The sequence below is a fragment of the Anticarsia gemmatalis genome, chromosome 16 (genome assembly GCF_050436995.1).
Source record: "Anticarsia gemmatalis isolate Benzon Research Colony breed Stoneville strain chromosome 16, ilAntGemm2 primary, whole genome shotgun sequence".
NCBI classification, from domain to species: domain Eukaryota; kingdom Metazoa; phylum Arthropoda; class Insecta; order Lepidoptera; family Erebidae; genus Anticarsia; species Anticarsia gemmatalis.
The window spans coordinates 8,964,662-8,987,137 of NC_134760.1; the positions used below are offsets into that span (position 1 = coordinate 8,964,662).

General features: G+C 35.2%; 1 protein-coding gene across 1 annotated transcript in view; it reads right to left on the reverse strand.

The window, feature by feature from the left end:
- The window catches only part of LOC142979397 (frizzled-4-like), a 38,192-nt gene that overhangs the window by 4,130 nt on the left and 11,586 nt on the right, over positions 1-22,476 (reverse strand). Inside the window, exon 2 of the mRNA XM_076124278.1 lies at positions 836-1,011. Within this exon, the coding sequence (XP_075980393.1) occupies positions 836-1,011 (176 nt within the window). The remainder of the gene's footprint in view (positions 1-835; positions 1,012-22,476) is intronic.

A 22,476-nucleotide genomic window follows, 5' to 3' on the forward strand; every position in this document is an offset into this window, starting at 1 on the left:
TTAATAGAAATGAAACAAATATGCGTACAAAAAATATCCGTCAAAGGACTCCATGCATTATTCTTGGAAGAAAAATATTGTATATTTTGTCGCGAGCGCTACGCAGCTAGTTGATATTTGAACGAGTACACTTGCTAACTACCGAACCGGTCTGCAACCATACTAGGCAGCCCAGTTACTAAGAACAAGGTGCCATAAAAACATGATGGATAACACTCATCATGGTGTAAACCTACCAATATCGGCGTTCAATCATAAATTGTGTATCAACTAACTTGTCCAAGCCCTAATTAAACTTTAAATTAGATCCACGTCCAAATATGGCGATTTAAATTAATGGTTGACACCTTTTTAGTAAGACTTGATGAAGACTTATCAATATTGTATTTTTATTGTAATAATTTGGTTCAGAAAAAGTTATAATCAGTCGTTATGCCTTTTACGTCAACGCCGAGTCGGCGACTGGTGACCAATTTAAGATAAACAATGCATTTCATTTAAAATGGCGCCATAAAAATAGGTGGGATAGTGGAAATTAATATTAATAGGAGGATCGATAAACCAAGAGACTGTTAATAATTTATCTGTCCTGTTTTCTTCTTGTAAAAACGAATTTGTTACATAATTTAGTTACTATAGTGAAAGATAAAGTTAGACCAGCCCTCTATTCCGCTGCGATCATAACTTTTTAGGATCCTTACAATACTCGAGTACATACATTCACTATTCCAATATTTACCAAGGTGGACTAATGCCAGTTGTTCTAAGGCCTTACCCCTATAACAAAAAAATGCTAAAACATCTTTCAACTATGTCTAATATAGTTTCTACGTACCAGTTAGTTCATCAGCATCAACATCTCTAGTGACGAGGACAGCGGCTGCGAGAGCTGCCGGCACTCCCCAGGCAGCCAGCTGCAGGAGTGAGGAGTGACGGTCGTTTCTAGCGCCACCTGCCGGCGTCGGAGGTCTGAGGACACTTGCGCGCCACGCTCCGGCTACTACCACCCACCTGTAAGACACAGAAGTAAGGTTTAGTCTTTGATATTAAACATGGTAACACTAAAATGCCGGTGAAATGTCATTAGGTAAAGAGTGTCTTGCTTGCTTTTTATAGGGATGGGTTGGTTTAAAGGAGAATTATGGTGAAGATACGTTCGTCCTATTTAAAAGAATATATCGTGTAGTTTTGGGTATAATAGTAAAGGGTGTAAAACGAAGTTTGAGGAGAAGGGAGCTAGAATTTTTAGTTTTTCTGTTCTATTTCCTGTAACGATAACTTTCTTGGCGTATGATTCTATTTAGCTTAGCTTTATAAGAGTAAGTTTTCTCTTAAACCTTGCAGTTTATCGTAAGGTCAAAGTACACTTAGCAACCCGAGAGTCAGTTACACAGGTATCCATTACGTAACATTATAACTTATAACATGAGGAGATAAATAAAAACTAACGATGTACCACAATATGAGACGCCATGATAAAGAACTATGAGATCTCTTGACAAGTTGCGTTGAAGGATAAGGAAGTGGTTACAGAAGAAGACCAATAGCGATTTGTAATGTAGCTATTTTATCGAAAGAAAGCAAAATTTACTGTAGCTATCAACTTGTTTTGCTAATGATGGGACTTTAATTCTACAAGTCAAAGGAAAAGAGCAACATTTAAACTAACGAAATGTAGCTGATGTAACGTAAAACTTTTATTCCAGATTAGTCTGGATATTCGCTAGGCAATATGGTTTCTAGGCGGTTACCTGGAAGTATATAATCGGCTAACAACGATTCGATATCTAAGAGTAACGATTATTTCATCCTTGGATACACGAGCCTATTTTGTATCATTATCGATCATCTCCTTACTTGCCCCAAAATAGCAAAAGCCCAGAGACTCTCTGGTCGCCTGTTTAGGAGGTTATAATCGACCCAAAACGATTGAATTTCCCAAACAACCGATTCTTTCCTGCTTGAAATATACTAACCTATTCAGTATCACAATTGATATCTTCTTACTGTTACCTAGTGACTAATCAACAGCTATTAAATAGGCAACTAGTCCTCTAATCGCTTCTAAGGACAAATCTGATGGTAAAATGAATCTGCTGTGGCTTTTATCGCTGTTTTAAACGCTACCACAATATAAACACAGCCTCAATGATATCTAGATCGCGTATACGTGCCAATGTCCCAGCAGCTACTTGCAGACAGGTTTCAACTTTATATGTCACCACACGATACGTGTGCCTTAGGTCCTTCACATAACTGTAAGTAAGTATGACAAATTGTACTCTATTTATTATCTATCGGTTGGTTTTTAAACGGATCTTTAGGTAACATAACAAATTATATATTGTTCTTTACACTGATCTAAGGTTATTTTTTCTAAAAGAAAATAGCTTTAGGATGATAAAATGGAACTGCAATTAGTTATTTTAATTTAATTAATAATTGCTGATGTGTTTTAAAGAATACTTATTCTACCTTACATATTATACTGAAGTTACAGCAAAATCAACATCAATAGGAACAAATACGTAAGTGGGACATTATACTTTAATGTTTTTAGATTCGAACTGTTACGCTTTCATAGCAAAATAGCTGAACCAATTTTGATAAAATTTTGCAGACAGATATATCACAGGGAAGAACACGTTCTACTTTTGTTATTTAAAATTCTAAGAGGAGTTGCAGACAAATAAAATATAGACTATAAGATAAAGAAGTTTCTCGAATTCAATAAAGAAAGTATTAAAACCCTATGTGGATCAGCGATGGCTAGTAATTAAAGTAATTAAACACTCAATGGACATTGGCTGGTAAACGGAGAAACAGCTGTTCAGTGCAGGTGTATTTCGCATAAGATAACGGAATCATTATCAAGATTATTTTTAGTTCGATGACGACAATTTGTTCGCGATCGTCACTGGATTATATATCGACTAGCTGACCCGCGCAACTTCGCTTGCGTCACAAGAGAGAATGCGCGAATTTTTCCCCGGTTTTGTAACATTTTTTACTGGTACTCTGCCCTTATTGGTCGTAGCGTGATGATATATAGCCGATAGCTTTCCTCGATAAATGTGCTATCAAACACTGAAAGATTTTTTTAAATCGGACCAGTAAGTTCCTCAGATTAGCGCATTCAAACAAGCAAACAAACCAACTCTTCAGCTTTTGAATATTATAGATTCGAAGACGACAATTTGTTTGCGATCGTCACTGGATTATATATCGATACGTGAAGATACGACTGACCTATTTGAGAAGATTACTACTGGTATAATGTTAGGTGTTGTCCAACCTCCTTTGACAGGGATTAGTTTTATCATATTTTGATGTCATCGAGGAATGGTTGGTACGGTTTCATGTTCGTAAGGCTATATATTGTGGCCGAAATCTATTTATATTAAACGTATGTATTGCTACATCGACAACCAGTCTAACCGAAGGGTATCGGGTTATAACCCAGGTAACTGGGTTGTGGAGGTCAGATAGGCAGTCGCTCCATGTATAACACTGGTATTCAGCTGCATCCGGTGAGACTGGAAGCTGACTCTTACATAGTTTGGAAGAAAGGCTAGGCTGATGATTTGTTCCTACATCTTTAACGTTTTTTTAAACGTGGCTGTCCCACTGCTGTGCACGGGTATCCCGAACGAGGGAGGAATGAGGCCTCGAGTCCACCACGCTGTCTATGTGCAGGTTGTGGACTACTTTGCATGCGTTCAAGGAATGTGTTAAGTGTGTCTATTAGTAATAATATATGTTTTTATATTCAATAGAGGGTTACGGGTTCAAATGTATAACATTATAAGCGACATTATATATTTACTAGATGACCCGGCAAACGTTGTTTTGCCATATAAATTTAAAAAACAATAGTGTCACTCAGGGATATGAAAAATAGATGTTGGCCGATTCTCATAAAATTTCATGAGAATCGGTCAAGCTGTTTCGGAGGAGTACATTGTAACATGGAAATTTTATATGTAAGATATAATAATACATATTACCGATGTAATAGCAAGTAGTTACATGCCACCTAGTTTACAATAATATTATCAAAGTAGCCTTCTAGTTATCAGATTAATAGTTAAGATCTAGTGTTTGACAAACACCGATAATGTTTAACAAATGAATGATTGGTAACTGGCGTCGCATGTGATTTTGATAATAATCAAATTAGAACAAAACATGTTTATAACAAATAATACATAGTTCATTACAAAAAGCACTTTACCTTGTGATAAAATATATATTTAATCGACTTATTAATCAGTAATTTATTAATTAAAAGTTAATAACCAACTAGGCAATGGAATGCGCTAGAATAATGTATTTCTCAATGAAAGACAATTTTTGATGTCGCTTGCTGATTTGTTATTGCTCAGCATTTAAATCGTATGTAATCTATTTATTAGGTAGTTACCTACTTATTTTCAACTTTCTAATTGTGCTAATAAAAAGGTAATCTGATCTATAATCAACAATGTAATTTTACACCAGACTTGTTGGGCCAGTGTTGAACAAAAAGTTGTTGTAATCAAGATGACAGTGTAATTCGATGCCGCTTTGACTGGTTACACCATCGCGTGGAAAAAACAACTCTTTGTTTTTATCTTCTTAACTTTAAATTAAAGTTTTATAACGTGTAGTCGGCCAACAACCAATAAAATATCCATTTATATCACCCCAACCCTAATTGCCAGACTTGTTCCTAGCTTTTTAGACCTGTTTCAACAGCTTGCGATCCCTCGTAAAGCACTTGTTGAACTACGCCTCGAGTAAATTATAGCCTTTGTCAACCCTTACTTAGCTCGTTAAAACATCTGACAGGTAAATCCATTCCACTATAGCCGAGAAAGGTGTCGCCTTGTTTTGAACCGCCGCCACCGTAACTTGATCCGCTTCGTCCTTCTTCGCGTACAAAAAGATAAACGAGAAAAGTGGAAATCAAAGGGTTCTTAGAGGTTTTGTTAAGTTGGTTTAGCTCTCCGCAGTGGCGTGTCACTGGCACTTGAACAAACAACGGTCCCTATTTGTACAGAACCGAAAGTGGCGATAGTCCAAACACTGGTGTTTGTTCGCTTGCTCGTATGTTTGATCCGGCCTCCGCCGCCGGCACATGTTGGCTAACATTTTACTAATGTTTGTACGATTTGCATTGTGATAATTAGGCTCATTTCTTTGAAGTACTTTCAAACGCAGTCGTTTTAAAACACGTGAACAGTTAAACATCAACATCGGGAAGTGAGAAATGGTCACCATCGAGCCACATTTAAAGTGCGTTGGCGTTATAAACATGAGTAATTCATAGCTACTGAGGATTTTGGTCATCTTCGACGGAATTGTTGTTAATATGTTTTCCTCCTATCTAAAGTCATCACGCATCTATGGGGTAACGGGATCGAGTAAAACTCGCAAACATTATGACCTAGATAAACAAACTCTCGCCGAATTTTAATAGATTTAGAGTAATCCAATTTGTAAATGTTATGACAGTCAATCAGTATCGCTATAAAACAAAAACCTTTTAGCATATTAGTACAAAGTACTTGAGCGCGATTTATGAGTCAATAAAGCTTCGGATCTATGGAGAGTGTGCGAGGAAAGCGACGCGACGACGATGTGCGCCCGCGCCGCACAAATGCAAGGAAATGCAAATGTTATTACATCGAGGCGCGAACGGGCGGACGCTTTTAAGAACATTTTTTATTTCTTTTTCTGTTTATGTGGCGTCGTGTCGTGGCTCAAGTGGCCATTAAACGATAACGCTATCTCACCAACGATTGGTTTCACGCCGTAAAGTAATATATTTATTTGACAACAACGAGATGCGGTGCAATATTTTTAATGTTATGATGTTCATGAATATGTATTACGTCGGAGCGATGAGATGCACTATATTGTGTGCATGGTGCGTGAGACGTTGAGTCAACATATTAACACGCATTAAATTAACGGTGTAACTGTACGTTATGTAAATATCAATAAATAATGTGCTGTGTTTATGGCTAATTGGCTGTAAGAAAACATAAGGATGTGCCAGTACGCCTGATGCTATTTACATAGTTGTTTAAATAGCTTGAAGAGCGATGGTCGCTACTTTAAAGCGTCCGCTAAAATTCCTGAAAGATACTCAGTGCTAAGCTCGTGCTCTACACGTATTTGGTGCTACAAAAATGTGAAAGAAATTAATTGTTCCTGTTTTTGACTGTGATATTTGTTTTGTTCAAATTCACGATCAATTAAGTTTAAGCTCAATTTAAAAGTAATGAATTCGTCTCGTTTATAAATTTTCAACGCCATTTAAATATTTGCGTGAGTGATAAAATTCACAAGCCTGTACCATACGGCATACTCGTGTACGTTTCAAGACTCTAGCAGGTTAAAGCTCTATAATTTACAGATTATTTTCCCACAACGTTTTAAGGTGTTCACGTACAATGTTGTAAGATAATTTAAAATACCACACAATTAACCGGCAAAAATGGCAGTTCCAGTTGTCATCTGTGTAATATGACACATAATATATACGATAATAATCTTCTGTGGCAACACTGGCAAGTTTATGAGCCCACACATGTGGCCAATACATTCGTATTCTTATTTCAAATGTCGGGTGTCGTAAAAGTCGACATGACATACGTTGGTGTTGTCCCGGTGCCGCTTGCCGTCAAGCACGCCCAAACACTTCGCCTCTACCTCGCTCAGCTTGAACTAAATACCTACGAATATCTATCTACTTCGGTTATGATTGACGGCCTGTCTAAAGATATGTATTACACGGAATAAAATTGAAAATAGCAGGCAGATGATGGACGTTTTACAACCATTTAAAATGTCAAAGTTAAAACGAAAATTGTTGGACCTCCAACTGTTTACGGTCAAGTTTTAATAAACGTAGTTTTTGTTTGTTATTCGTAGAGATTTGCCTACGCTTTTATTTTAATATCTTTAAGACTCATTTGATTTCAGTTTCAATACCCAATAAGTAATTAAGCTACCGCGACGAAATCTTAAAATTTTCTATCATCCGCATCATAAAAAGTTGATGCGTTATGGAAGCAATGTGGTTATATAACAATTCAAAACAGACTATTTTGATGAAGCGGAACAGAATACGAGAAAGTGATTCATATGGAATCGTTTACGCGTTTCTGTTTGAGATAGAGGCACGGAGCCATGGGGCATGGATGCAGGGCCGTCGAGCTCGTTAACTTGCTCGTAACAATAAAACAACACGGGCTACACCCACAGCACTATTTGGGTGAACGGACCCATTTATTGCCTTAGACGGGACGTTATTCTGCTACAATACCGTATTCTATAATTTGAAATATCGTACCGTTTCCCTATTCGTGTTTAAATTGAGTCTGTTAATGTCACCGCCCACCATTTCAACTCCGTTTATGTTACAGCTTTGACGATAAAGTTCGAGAATAATGTTATTTGAATCTTGATTTAAGATTTAGTTAACTATTATTAGGAAATCGTTGTTTAAGTTTGGTTTTATTATTTGTACAGAGATTTGCTTTTAGTTTTTGTGAGAATCAGTGCTCGCTTCCTTGAAAACACATGCAGTAATGTTTCTTGGTGTAAAAAAGGACAAGTTGGGTGCAGAATGTGACCGTCGATGATGCATGTTGTGCCGAAGGGACTCGGTTTATTTCGGGAGCTCGTAAAATCGATTATCCGTCCGATCTGTGCGCTCGACACTCGGGCGCGGCGGCGCGGGCGCATGGCTGCGTCTGCACAGAAACAGGATGCACTATTTCTGCTTCTGACAGAGATATGTGTACGATATTAATTCGATTTGAATGTATTATGAGCCTATTTGTTAGGATAAGTAGCCGTGGTTTTAAACAAGGGCTATATTTAGCTAGATAAATGCGTGGTGCCGTTATTGAATGGTGCGCTGTAAGAAAATAGATAGTAGAGTTAGCTATGGTACTGTAATTATTTTAATTAAATGTTAGAATATTTGGTTGAATGCATCTATCCGAGATGATGGACTATTTCTAATAGTTAGATTGTTAGAAGAATGAACTGTTTAGACTCTAGCATGAGATTAGAATGCAGGTATGTTAATCGCACATATCTCAGTGTTTTTATATTTTTACTTAACTTAACTTGCTTATTTTGTAAGAACTCTACTTTAGAACGCCATTTTTGGTACTAAAAATATCAGACAAGTTTTAAAACTGTAAAGATACTAATTAATCTACCTCGCTAGCTAAATGCGGTTTAACACAGCACCCAAATCATCAGAAACAGATTGCAAGTTGGCAAGTTGCACCCTATTTTTGGTCCTAGCAGTTTTTAGAAAAGGTGGCCTTAAATCCCGTTATAACATTTAGGAATTTAGTGTACGTTACTAAGCTGTAAGCAAACAAGTGAACCTTTGAACTTACCTAACTGCCCAAAATGGCGAACGAGCTCGCAGCAGGTGGCTAAATATGGACTCAAGAGTTGAACGCTCCACCCTAACCGTCTAATTTACCAAGACCTACCTCCGAGCACACCCGGGTGTCAGTGCTCTGAGATTAATGACCTCCCGCAGGTCTAATTACACTGGTCGTGTTATGACGTAGAATGGATATTCGATCAGCGTTGAGATCACATATGATTGATGTATTTCGAAAGTAAAATAAATGATGGTACACTTAGCGCAACTTGATGGGAATTCAAATAAGGGAATTATGTGCATAAGCCTTTCTTTAAATGACTTTAAACCTTAAGTTTTAGGTGTTAAGGTACAATTTTGGTTGTGTGAAAATGAGCAGACATATTGTTAACGTTGCCAAATGAATTAAATGCACAATTTATTCCCCTGTCAGGTAGATATTGGTAAGGTTGTAACGCTTGTTATTTAAGGTAATTAGCTCAATTAATAAGGTGTAGTTTATTTCACGCGTTTATATTGTAATGAGCTTTTGGTCGTAAAGATTCTTGCTTACATTCGATTTGAATGATAAATGGTTGGCAAATTATACAATTTCTTGGAGTGACAAATACTCTTCTTTAGGGAACATTCACGCGAATGAAACTACTAGAAATGCTAGTATAGTACACTAATGAAAAATATAAGAAGCTATTGTCAATGCTTGTTAAAAAGATAATTGTGGATGTACTTCCTCGTATTATTAACTTTCCTAAAATAGAAGTGATAAAGTTAAATTAACATGCAAACGACTTAAAACAAGTAACAGCTGTTATAACTCATTTCCTTTCAAGCAATCGTTGATCTTATAAATATTGATTGATTGGTCGCCAGCAAACATGGCGTCAAACCAGTCAAGACTCTTGTTGCAGACATGTCTTTTATGGCTATTGAATAATTAAGTTTGTTTTACGATGGCAAATTACAGGCACGCCCCATACAACGGGAGCTTAATTTGTAATTTCTTGTTAACACATAATGAGAGGTCTTGTTCTAGTACCTATGGCGAAATGATCTTTTTTTTTTAATGGCAGATGAAACGCCCGTTGCTTCAAATTATTGGTGGCCACTCTTAAGGGCCGTTAATGTTCAGTGCTGCAAATGTTTCTTCCTGATTTTTGCAGTTGATTTAATTTTTGTATTTATGCGTTTAAGTATTTTTTTGTCTTTCATTGATAGGGAAATTTCATTTCTTTTTTTCTTTTTGGTTTTAAGTAATACCTAATGTCAACCCAACAATACGATTTTTACAGTTTTAAGTCAAATGTTTCCTGGTATTCTCTATGAATATTTATTGAGTACCTACTCAAATAATTATTAAGAAATACCACATATGAAGATCTTATGTTAGATGCTCAGATGGCATTAGGTTAATTTAGTATGTAGAGACGTGCGAAAATCTTTCAAAAGCTATCTTCTTAAGCAAAAACGTCGGATGCCAGCATTCCACGTGGTAGAGCTCCAATTACGGTATTTTCTCACAAAAGCTGCTACATATTATTAGTTTCCCAGTCTCTGACAGCGTAGTATTTACATAATGGTGCGCTGGGCGGTTAACGAAACGTTCCCTACGCATACAAACAGCTTGTATTTACATTTTCTTTGGTTTACCGAACGAAGGTGATTGGCGACAGCGCTGGAAAGAATAATAAGTGTGCTCATTACTCGTACCGTTTTTTAACCTTTGCCTTTAAGGGAACAACCAAAAATGTTGATGTGGAACTGCTAATTGCCTGACAACTCAGCAGAGATTCTTGGCATACAGGTTTATCTATATTGTGTCTAGGTTCCTCTAGATTGTACCTTATAGGAAAACACTCTGATAACCTAACCTAGATAAATCGTTCATGACAAGGCTTTGAAATAGCTATAAAGTAGCTTTTCCAAAATAAAGTAGCTATTTCAGACAGGCCAATGTTACCTTTACAAGCCTACATTTCAAAATTCAAGCTTCTAAATTCTGAATTTTGTTTACCTCTGCTAATCGCTAATCTTGCATACAAGCCTCTCTTCTAAGTTGTTGAACTACAGTATCTGAATAAGAATATATGGCACATATTTACAGACAAACGTTGACCATTTTTCAAGATAGTCAGTAGTGTTAATAGTAGAGATACCTTATTTAGGTACCATTATTTGTAGGTAGACGTAAAAAATCCCATTTAGATAGAAGATTTTTTTTTATTAAAAAGTAATTTCTAAGGAAGGTATTGAGTATAAAGTTGTCATTAAGTCAATCTACTTTCCCTTCCTAGCCCGTAATTTACAACAGGTCATTAAAATTTATATCAGGCTGCAAGTCAGCTACTTGTCCAGTGTATTTCATTAACCAGCCTTCAGGCTTATAATTAAACTGGAGATTGATAGTGCGTTGACTCAATCTTGTCTAGAAGTCAGTTTGCTAAAGAGGTTAAGCTTTATTTTAAAATATATTTACTAAGAGCTACAGTTTTTGAGCTGTAATCCATAAGACGGGCAGAGGGTGAGGTAATGCTAGAATCGAATAAAAACTTATACGTACCGTAAAACGGGGTGAATAGAAACAATTTTCAACTTTGTCCTAAAAATTTGTAGCGAATAACTTGTTATTTTTATTGTCAGGTTGTTTTATATCATGTCCGGCGCCGCGGCGCCATGAAGAAAGAGTTAAAACCATATTTGTCCAAAAATATGCATAGTTTTACGATATTTCATTAAAAAAATGGTCAATTTCTATTCACCCAGCGATAGGGGTGAATCGAAACGACCAAAGGGGTGAATGGAAAAATTGTGTTTTAAAACGTTTTTTCAGTTAACAATATTGTATCTTTATAGATAAATATACACCTAAAGAGATAAACACTCCAAACAACTCATTAGAAAAGAAATTCCATTTTAAATCCAAAATTTTGAAAAAAATGTATGGACCATTAAGGCATTCGAGGACGGTTGACTTTGAAGCAATTTTTTGGGTATAAATATCAATTTAAACATTTAAACAATTATGACACCGCAGAGAAGTAATATCGACGTGTAATCATTTCAAATTTGAACAAAATTCTTAAACGAGGAGTACTCAAACATTGGGCTTGAAAACTTTCCTGATTTTTTTTCTATTCACCCCGCGAATTCTATTCACCCCGTTTTACGGTACTTATACATCGTCAATATCAATTTGGCAGAAAGAAGGAAATTATGAAAAGTTTTATAGGACTTATGTTTGGGTGTGCTTTCCAGCAATATACGAATGTTTGATCGTATATATACGATTATTCATTTATGAATTACCCCGGCAAAGTGAGAAAAGATTGTCTATCAAGTAGGTACGGTTGCTACAAATAAATTGGAGTCACAAAAACACATCAAAAAGTGATTTCACCATCATCCAAAGCGTAATCGCATCAATGCTTCATAACTGTCAAACATCCAGAAAATTATAGATCAAATAAATACGTTCGCGGCGTAATTTTCCAAAATAGAAATCCATAAAAATCTGGGTGATCTTAACATGTTTTAAAACTTTCTGTTGTAAATATTGCTTTCAAATGTCAACTAATTCAAGTTGCGACGTTATTTTGATAACTAATTAATTACTTTTAGTTCAAACGAGTCGCCAAAACGTTGACAAATTAAGTCGTTGACAGCAGGATATCCGCTGTTAATCAACCATCAAGGAAACTGTATTTATTAACGAATGACTGAATTAGACAAAACATTAGATTTAAATTAATTGGAGATAAAACAGATAAGATAAATGTAAGTGATAATATTGATTTAAGACACTCTTAAAATTCTGGAAGGTTTCGAGTCCAGAGCAATTATTATTGAGTTTCTTTTTCCGGAATAAAAAAAAATATTCGTGCGTAAAGGCGACGTCAGTGCAATATGAAAATGGCTATCGGCATATTCTACACGGAAATATAAAGTTAAATAGGAAGGCCCAGTTTTCATTTTTAACAAGTGACATGTACCTTAGAGATACTGATCTTGGAGCACAATGTAAAATAAAAGTACAACAATCATAACAAATCTATCTATAAATCAAAACACTTAACATATCTAACCGCCAAACACTAATTCCCGAAATAACATTTGAAAAGCAATTTGGTTTCCAATCAACGACGGTCACAGCACTCCGTCTGTTCGTAAATTCGTCTATAATAACATGATTTAAGCTTTTAACGTCCCGAATTGAATGACAGACGTTTCTGTACATGACTTGGCTAGTTTTATTGTGGACTGACGGAGATGTTCAAAGAGATTTTTAATGGTGCATACGCGTCTCGTTGGTATTACAGCATAGTAAAGCCGATTACGAGTGGGCAGTTAGTACTCTATAACGTGTAGTGATGTGAAAAAGGTAAACGGGTAAGTTTCCTTCTTAGTGTTTACTACAGACGACGTATTGCAACTAGATTAATGCCTGCTGTTACCATTTAAGGGTAGATAAAAACTTAAGAGGTAAATGGCAAAGTAGTAATTAAGCGTTGACTGTCAAAACACACTTTCCACAGACTTTATATAGTTATTTTACTATCTTAGAGGCTGCAAGACAGATTCCATATAGTCTTTCTCAATATAAAATTACAGCACTACTTTTAAAACATGCTTTCTATTTTTTATTCGGATTGTTCTTTCAAATGCATTGAAATTCGTATGTTAAAGTTTGTTTAGCGCTAACATTAGCATTTGTTTTATTACTGTCCTTATATAATAATAAATGTCATATAACATTAATTTATGATGCGCCAACGTCACCTAGTAATACATCACGTATGATACTATAATTCATCACAGTAATCGGGCATCGTTAATAACTTGGCAAGAGCCGCCTCATTTCAGACGCTCTAGTTATTTTGTACATCATGATCGATTAGGAGCATGATGCTGATGAAACTGGGCTACTAAGATATTATTAGTATCCTTTGCTAAGACAGGAATATAGACTGCAATGTGGGAGCTTGTACAGCTACAGATGAAAATATGTTGCTTATTACATGCAAAAAGTATCGGAGAGTTTCTTAGCAGAGTTTCTTGCTACGAAAGAACACTTTATGAAAATACTGAGTATTCATACTGAGTATTTTTAAAACTTGTGGTATATTCAATAATTGGAATTCAGATTGTCTTATCACTATAGTTAGATCAAAACAAATATCGAATGAGATTCTTAGACTATTTAATTTTCTAGAAAATTCGGTCCCAAGTAATACAATTTGGAAACCAGAATCCCTAATCGAATACAGATTGAGATTTTTTTCCGTATCAACGTTACAACATCATACATTTCTCATGTTTATCTTGCTTTAAAAATATCCCTAAATTATCCCTTCTTTAGTAAGTATTACTAAACACCTATATTATCGTATGTCACTCAACTCCTACATTAATATTCGATCAGGCGCAGGCGTAGCTTCCACGCGGCTTCGACGTCCGACCGAATTGTTTTTCGCCACGGTGATTAATTCAAGTGATCGGTCTGTCGACACGATGTAATCTACTAAATTGTTATAATAGCTCTTGTATCTAACAGTTTGACTGTACCGTGTACTGATTGTGTTCTGTTGAATGTTTTGAACTTGTTTTGGTTATCTATTTGTATCTAATTAGAGGTCTTTAACGGATGTTTTGTGTATGTAAAAAAGGAATGTTATAAATAAAATAGTTAGTTGTTACGGTATTGAATTGGAGGTTCAGTGATAGGGAGAATCACAACTTTCTTTTGGGGACATTTTAACATTCTTAACAAATACATTGTAGCATGTTAAATGCTATAAAGTAGTCTGCTTGCTGCTTCGAATATTCATTTAAAAATTTAACCATAAGCGCTTTTAAAGAATGGGTTCTAATTTGTGCAAGAGAAGGCCATGTGGAGCTTTAGCTCGTTTTTAAGGCTCAAATTTGATGTAGTAACTAATAAAACTGAATTTTTGGCTTCTCCTTTTCCAATTATTTCAGAAATAATCCTCAAAACGAACGTAGTTTCGCGTTAAACTCAACACAAGTATTCGAGTTATAAAATCGGCCATAATACTTATGTGAAATCGATACAGATGCACTCGCACCAAGCTGCGTAGGTATCGATTGAAGGCACAACGAGGCAATCGTTCGAGTCGTTTTCCACTGAAATACCACATGTTTTTTTCTCTTATTTTTGTCCGGCACCGGCGCAGGAGCGTTGCCTCCGCTATAATAAACAAGTACGGTAATATAACCATGGGTTATGTTTGTTTTTCAGGATATTTGAATTGTTTAGTTAAGATCTTGTTATAGAATTTCGTATTGAACTTAACACAAACTTTGGGTTTACTAAAATGGGGTAGGTATTCTAATTTTGTTAGGATTTTTTAATGGAATACAAGCCATATGTTCAAAGCAATTAACAATAATAAACAGCTAAAATTTCGAAAATTACTGGTGAAATATTACGAAATAACATCCTTATTCTCAATAAACCTCGTGACGCACTGCAATACCTTTTTAATAAACAATTCATTTAAACTACAGCCGTAAACCAAACCATATATAACACAAAATCACACGTGAAGCATACGATAAAGTCAGCTGACTTTACGTACGAAACAAATTAAACTAAAGAATTTAAATGGATTGCAACCGTCCGGAACTCAGATAAACGTGTAAGGTGTTTTCTTCACTCGATTATCCTGAATACCGTGACGGGATGGAGACAGTACGCGAGCGAGAGCACCGTGCGAAAGAGACAGATATACACGCAGGTTGCAGGTGTGAACGGGACACGCGCGGAACATGCCTCGCAAGCCTCCAGCGCTGGCTGTCAAAGTTTCATGTTTTGATGCCAAACTGTCAATGTTTGTGAATTGAATTTCGGGTTTTGTAATCGTTGTAAATTATACTTGAATGAAGTGTGTAGTTGGAATGCTTTATCATTAACTTCAGTAAATTTTTTTATAAACGAAAGTAGCTAAATGTATTCCTTAGCATCATAATACCAAGAATATCTAGGATTTGTCAAAAGACAATTTCGAGGTGAGAATTTTTTGATACAAACATAATTATAAATAAACAAAAACTTTGACAACCATAGAGAGGCTCGTGCTTTTCCATCGCTTCTCGTTAAGAGCTTTTAACGAGCCGACCTTGCCGTAACGATTAGAGCGAGAGAGCAATACCCACGCGAACCCAACCACGTGTGCTAGACAAGGACGGAAGTCCGGACCGGTAACAATAAGCTTACTAACAAGCCGGAGCCACTCACTGAAAAATGTCGTAACCACCATAATTACACATTGAATTATGCAACCTATTTTTATTTAGTTAAGGTGTGATTTTAAATAAACAAACATTGGTAGTTGTTAGATAGTTACCGAGGCGGCTCGTCTGACTAACGAGAATGACTCAGGCGCAGGTTTTTTGTCGTTTTTCCGATATAAGCCTTTCAGTCAAACAGGAGAGTTTAAATTAGATTGGTGCGGTGCCTCGGTATGGGGTTTTCTTATAAATGCCTTTTTGAAATTTATTTAAATTGGTTTTTCGTTGCGCTGAGCTAATCGTAGCTATAAAGTATAACGTGTTTTTATGAGATGCTATCGTTTCATAATAATTATTAGCTACGTAGTGGACATGTTGTTATACACATAATACTAATCATGGTTTTTTGTGGTTCTACATTAGACAGACTTAGAGAATACCGAACTCATTAAATTTTGACCGTGGGACGAGGATTATTATATGAAGCAAAGATACTGCTTTGTATAACTAAGTTTGACAGGTTCAACACAAATTTGATAAAAACGTAATTTAATAAAATGATTGCCTACAAATTAGTATCAAAGTAGTTTGCACAACAAAGTTACAGACGAAAATATTTCAACTTCACGCAAAAAAAAATTCTCCGTACAAAAGACATCAACGCACTTAAGGTTGAATCGTATTCGCAACCTTCACGGAAGGTAGTTCGTCAAACACATAAAACGAATCAAATTAAAATTCATGACCATAAATTAACACGGTAAACAGTTTTATGTTTTAAGGAACCATAAAGAACCTTTAATTAGTCTTAAAAATGTCTAGCAAAAACTAGCAGCGTTTTGAATAACTTAAAAATCGTGCATTTAAATCACTTGTTACTGGCATAAATTAAGGTTTTAAGCCGCTGTGTGTTATACAGCCGTTTCTAAAGAAATCCCTTTATCAGATTATTTATCAAAGTGATTAAGTCCGCGGCCATGTTGGGAACAACTTACAACAAGCCGTCACTCAAAATATGAAATAGGAACATTTAACGGTGCACTTGAAAGGGTGCCTTGTTTCGGGTTAAGCACTTGAAAGATAAAACAAATAATATTTTAAGTAATTATGATAAGTTATTTTTGTTTTGAGAGCTAAAGATACGCTTTTAAAGATCACTTGAAGAATGTAGAGGCTATCAAACTTGTAACAACGACAACTATTATATTATACTACTTTACGTTTCCCGCTTTATTTCTCTCACATTCTTAAGTACGCCTGTTATGCCAGAAGGTGTAGGCAGAGTTGTACGAAATACACCCACGTTTCGCCATTAACAATGATAGTCCCACGTAGTGGGCTGCCTAATCCCAAACATCGGGTACGTTACTTCGAGCTACTATTGCAAATTATTTTAATATAAATTAGAAAATACCTTTCCCTACCCAACACACCAATGAGGTTCTGAAGTTATGTGTGTTTTAGGAATAGTTAAGTATCACTTGTTTCAATGGTGAAGAAAAACATCGTGATGCAACCTTACTCCTTCCCCATTTCTGAAAGGAGACCAAAGACTAGCAGTGGAACAATAATGGGTTTAATATATATTAAACCTTATATTATTGAGATAATAATCTTCTATTATTATTACTACATCGACAGATGCTTTGACAAGGAGCCGACATTTGCACATACTTGTCTCCAACGCCCGAGGGCTTCATTTTTATTAATATAAAAATAATTATATAATAATAACCTGCCATATTTATATTATAAAAGTATAAGTGTACAGCAAAGGAATATTTATCACGCAATCGCCAATAAATGCACTATAATATTGGTTATCTATTTTTGTAATTATAAGTTAAAGTGGGGTTATAATGGTGTTTAATAAACTGGAAAATTACTTATAAAACATGTAGCCTAGCCAACGACGTAAGACATGTTCAGTAAATAGAATCTTGCTTTATTTATAAACGTTTTTGAATTTGGAGACATCATTCATCTGCAAGCCTATGTAGCTAACGTTACCTATTTACTACAGTTCCTTACTTTGGATTTACATTTAATAATTAATTAACTAAGTTGTTGAGCTAGTTACATCGAAATTACTTTACATACTGCTTTATGAACACAATTTTCGGGTGACAGAAGCACGATTACAAAATTTTTGTTACAAGAGAGAGACTAAAAGCAGCTACACTGGTTCATATTCCTAAGTAAGACCGAGACAAAAATCTTGAATGATCGTAAGGATGCTGAATGGTAGAACGTAAGCGCTGTTTTAACATTCAGGTAGTCGGTCGGGTCTTAAATTGCTAAAAGTTTGCACACACCGCTGTCAAAAATTGAAATCATCGATCAATCATCTGTCTTATTAACGAAAGAAAAACATAAAATGAGTTTCTTATTATATATTTATTAAAATTTATTCTCTATATTAAAAAGTCCTTTTAAGTGCCTGTGTCTTAAGCTTTGTTTTAAAAGTTGTTATTCTAGAAACTTCTTTGACGGTTATCGCAGGTTGCTTTATTGAAATCGAAATATTCAAATCACGCGTGGCATATCTATGCAGAGTGACTTTCTCAACGCATTAAACGTAAAAGAAACAGTTAACATTAAAATAATCTGATAAATATCCCAATTAAAGATAAAAATCTTGGTCATAAATCTAGAAAATAGGGTCCACAAAATGTCGAACTAAAATCGATGTTTTACATCTTTCTAGTACTTAATATAAATAAATACTAGCGAATACTAAGTTGTTTATATGGATGTTTGTTACTCAATCAAGCTAATACGAATTTTGTCAAAATTTGGAACATAGTTGCTTTATAACTTTTGGCTCCTCGAAATATCTGGAAGCTGATAAAGTTTCAAGCAGAGCTACTTAAAAAATAAGTGTCACTTATCTTATACAATAAAAAAATAGGATCTCAAATGTTAAAAAAATGGCCATAACTGTGTACGTATCATGTGATTAATTAAATACGATATAAAAATATAAGTGTTGTATATAAATATTGTAGGTGTACAGTCTCGGGCGCATCGCGTCGTCGATCATGTCCAACTTTATTACAACACGCCTCATTGGCACATACACGAATAACACGGTAAAAAATATAGCCTATAATATGCCGCCTTACGAACCACAGATAATAATTACCTTTATAAATAACGTTTCAGTTATGGGATCATATATTTCTGGGTAATTGTGTGTGTTTTATACCAGTAACTTTAAGATTAAGGGAGTGGAAATATTTTTAACCTGACTCTCCTTGAGATTTCGTTCGCGTGGTTAGATTTTCCGGAGTAAAATATACTGTGTGTTAGTGTAGTTAAAAACTACCCGTGTGCTAATACTTATTAAAATCTATTCAACGGTTTTTGCGTGGCAGTCAGTCTAAACATTCACATTAATTATATTAAGAGGTTAAGAAAAATCATGATTTCTATCCAACGAGGAAGCGATTGATACATTATTTTTATAGTGCAACTTAATTTGATTTTGATCTTGATTACAAATCAAATATTAAACTTAGACGCAATAGATCAAAAAGATTCGACAATATCGACCTTCAAAACCCAATACAACAAGACACACGAAACAAATCTTTGTATTTTTTTTCATTTTGAAATCTAATTATCGGCTTCAAAGGTAGTACAATAGTATCTAGTTAAGAGCGTCAACTAGCAACATTTTAGCGGCCCACACAATGCGTGGATAGTTACCTCTCGGAGTATCGGAGGGCTATGATTAGTACTTTGATGTTGCCGGCGCGGAGATGCAAAATAGAGTTCAAACCAGCCGCCTCTGTTGATTGTTATCGACATATTTTATCACTTGGAAAGTAGGAGGTACTGTGATTATCGACTCCGAGTTTTGGAGGTGTGCTTTTACGTCACACATGCTAAGTGGAGTTTGAGAACTCGTTACGATGTAATGAGCAGTGTGAAAAAAATAATAGATGAAAACTTCGTTGTTGAATAATGAGGTGTTTGGTTGATTTGCTAGGAACGTTACGATGGGTTTCAATCTCTAATTAATGATCAAGGATATCTTTAAACTTCTCCTTGCCAGATTTAGTTCAATAACTTCTGTGTGGAGCTTCTTGTATGAAAGGTTCGGAGGGCGGTGGCGGAGGCGGAAGTATACTAATTTTGGATTTCATAACATTAATGACAAACGTTTGCAACAGAAATAGCGAAATTAATGATTATTATTTAATAAATCGTGCATGCAAAAGCTCTGTACTAAGTTACACGATATTTCCATTTTACTTGATAATAAATAGCCAATGTCGGTCTCCTTTTTCTTACACAATAAAATAAAGGTAACTATAATATACTGGTATATTGCTCTGACTTCTTTCTTAACATGGAGTTGAATAAATAAATAACTTTTACAGCCTTACATTTGATCACAATCACTTGAAATATTCGTAATAAAAGTCACAGTTTCAATTACAATCTTTTAAGTTAGCGCCTCGACATAAATAAAAATATTAATTAACTATACAAGCAATAGTGTGGATAAGACAGTAGTAAAGTTTCGAACCAATAAAATTGTATAATTGCATTCAACGAAGTACTTGGAAGAGGCGTGGGTGGAATAAACTAGTTTACAGGATTAAAAATTTATATAGCCCGACAACTAATTGGAGATGGCATGCATTATTTATTAATTGTTTTACATTACCAATACATTTAGATTATAATGTTATCTATACTAATATTATAAAGCTGAAGAGTTTATTAATTAACAAACTCATAGTGTAGACTTCATCTAATCTACAGTCTTACGACTGGTATAATAGCAGAAATCTTAGACAATTTGTTTATATTCAAAAGAAACATAAAATGTTTATGCGAAAGTTTCTGCCAAGTGCCTGTAGTACTGCAATATTTACACTTTAAATACAAATAATAATATTACAGTAAAGAGAAAAACTACTTGGGTAATTAGAAATCTCTTTTTATGCTTAAGGCTCGTAATAGCTGATTAAAACGGGACCTTTACATGTTTTAAACTGTCTACGTAAATATATTTCTGGAATAAGTGACTTGTTAATGAAAAATTTATGATTGTAAGAAATATAATAGGTACCTTTGGTTTAATCTATAAATCAGGGTGTCGTTATTACAAACAAATCTTCCGAAGTTGAAATTGTTTTGTCTAGTTTTAGGTGATCTCAAAAGGTAAATTCTTGGTATTTTTAAATATATTCAACTATTCAAATTGATACATTTCTGGTTACAAATGTAAAGAACAGTCACTCAAAACTTTTCATCAGCCCGGTTGTATACAATAAACCTGCACAAATACACATAAATAAAGTTTGATTCACGAAAATGTGTCTCAACTGGCAGCCTTACGCATGAACTACGCGAGGCGTTTAAAATTAATAAATCTGACTCGTAAACGGGCAGGCTTCGCATCTACATTCGTCATGCACATCGAGTTTCACGCTCACACGATTTCAGTTTCACACACCATTGTAATAGAACCTCCGCAAGTGAATAGTATTGTCTGAAGGCGAACCCTCCAGCAATGAACACGGATACGGAATAAAATCGTTTCCCTAGATGGAAAGGCAGAAAATTGAATGTTTCAATGCACTTTCAGGCTTGAAAATATATAGCACTAGAGGCCGCCAGCGACTTTGTCCGCGTGGAAAGCCTTCCCGTGTAAATCCAGATCCCTCGGGAACTGGGAGATAAAAAGTAACGGTGTGCGGTAGTGTGTTATTCTGGGTCTTCAGCTACCTATATACCAAATTTCATCGTAATCGGTTCAGTAGTATTTGCGTGAAAGAGTAACAAACATCCATACATATGTGCAAACATACATTCTCACAAACTTTCGCATTTATAATATTAGTAAGATTAATGACTATTCAATAAATAACATCGTATTGAAATAAATGCGTTTGTATCAGAGGTGTTACATCCAAGCAATTTTTATTGTTCCGAATCTACGTACATTTAAAACGGTAAAGGTTATTAAAACCAAAAACACCGAGCTAATCTCGCAGCGCGTTAAGTAAAACGTGTCGATATTTAAAAGTGTAAAATTAAGAGCCCAGATAAAATCCGTTCATTCGATTTGGGCAACTGTATAAAGAGTATAAACCGTGGTGGCGCGGCGTGCGCGGCCGAATCTCGTTATTACAAAGTTTATGGCCCGTTTACGGGTGGTTGCTTTACATACAATCGAGCCTTTTCTTATACTTGCGATGTTAATAAACTGGTTATTGTATCCTTTGTAACAGATGCGTGATGCTGACTATCATTTGATTATGCTTGTAGCCTTATTTGAAATTTAAATACGACCAAACTGAAATGCTAATTTTACAAAAAGTAAAAACAGTTTTTATGTTAGCCAATTAACTGAGTAAAACGAAATATTCTTAAGAAAATAATAATATTTTAAACTGTTAGCGGTAAATAAAACGTGTTTTTAAACACAATGGGCAATTTTGTCTATTATTTTATACCAGGTTTCGCCGCAACAAACAAAGTTTAAGAGAATAGGCAAATTTTGAATTCGTTCCACCAAATTAAAATTACACAGATTTATGACGCTTTTGCGTTTATCCAAAGAAATAACTATTGCTATAAAAACGGCTGTAACTCCGAAAAGTAATATCGTAAGTTACAGTAATAATATTATTTGTGAAGCTTTTACATTTATCTCTTTCTATGTAATGGTGTAGTTTGATGAGTGAGTGGGACGGAGATGGTAGTAAAAGGATAGATAGTGGGTGGACGCAGGTATCCCGTCGAGTAGGCATGTGCATCTGCTTAGCGGGAACAACGAGAACATATCATGGAGTCGCTTTCAGGATAAA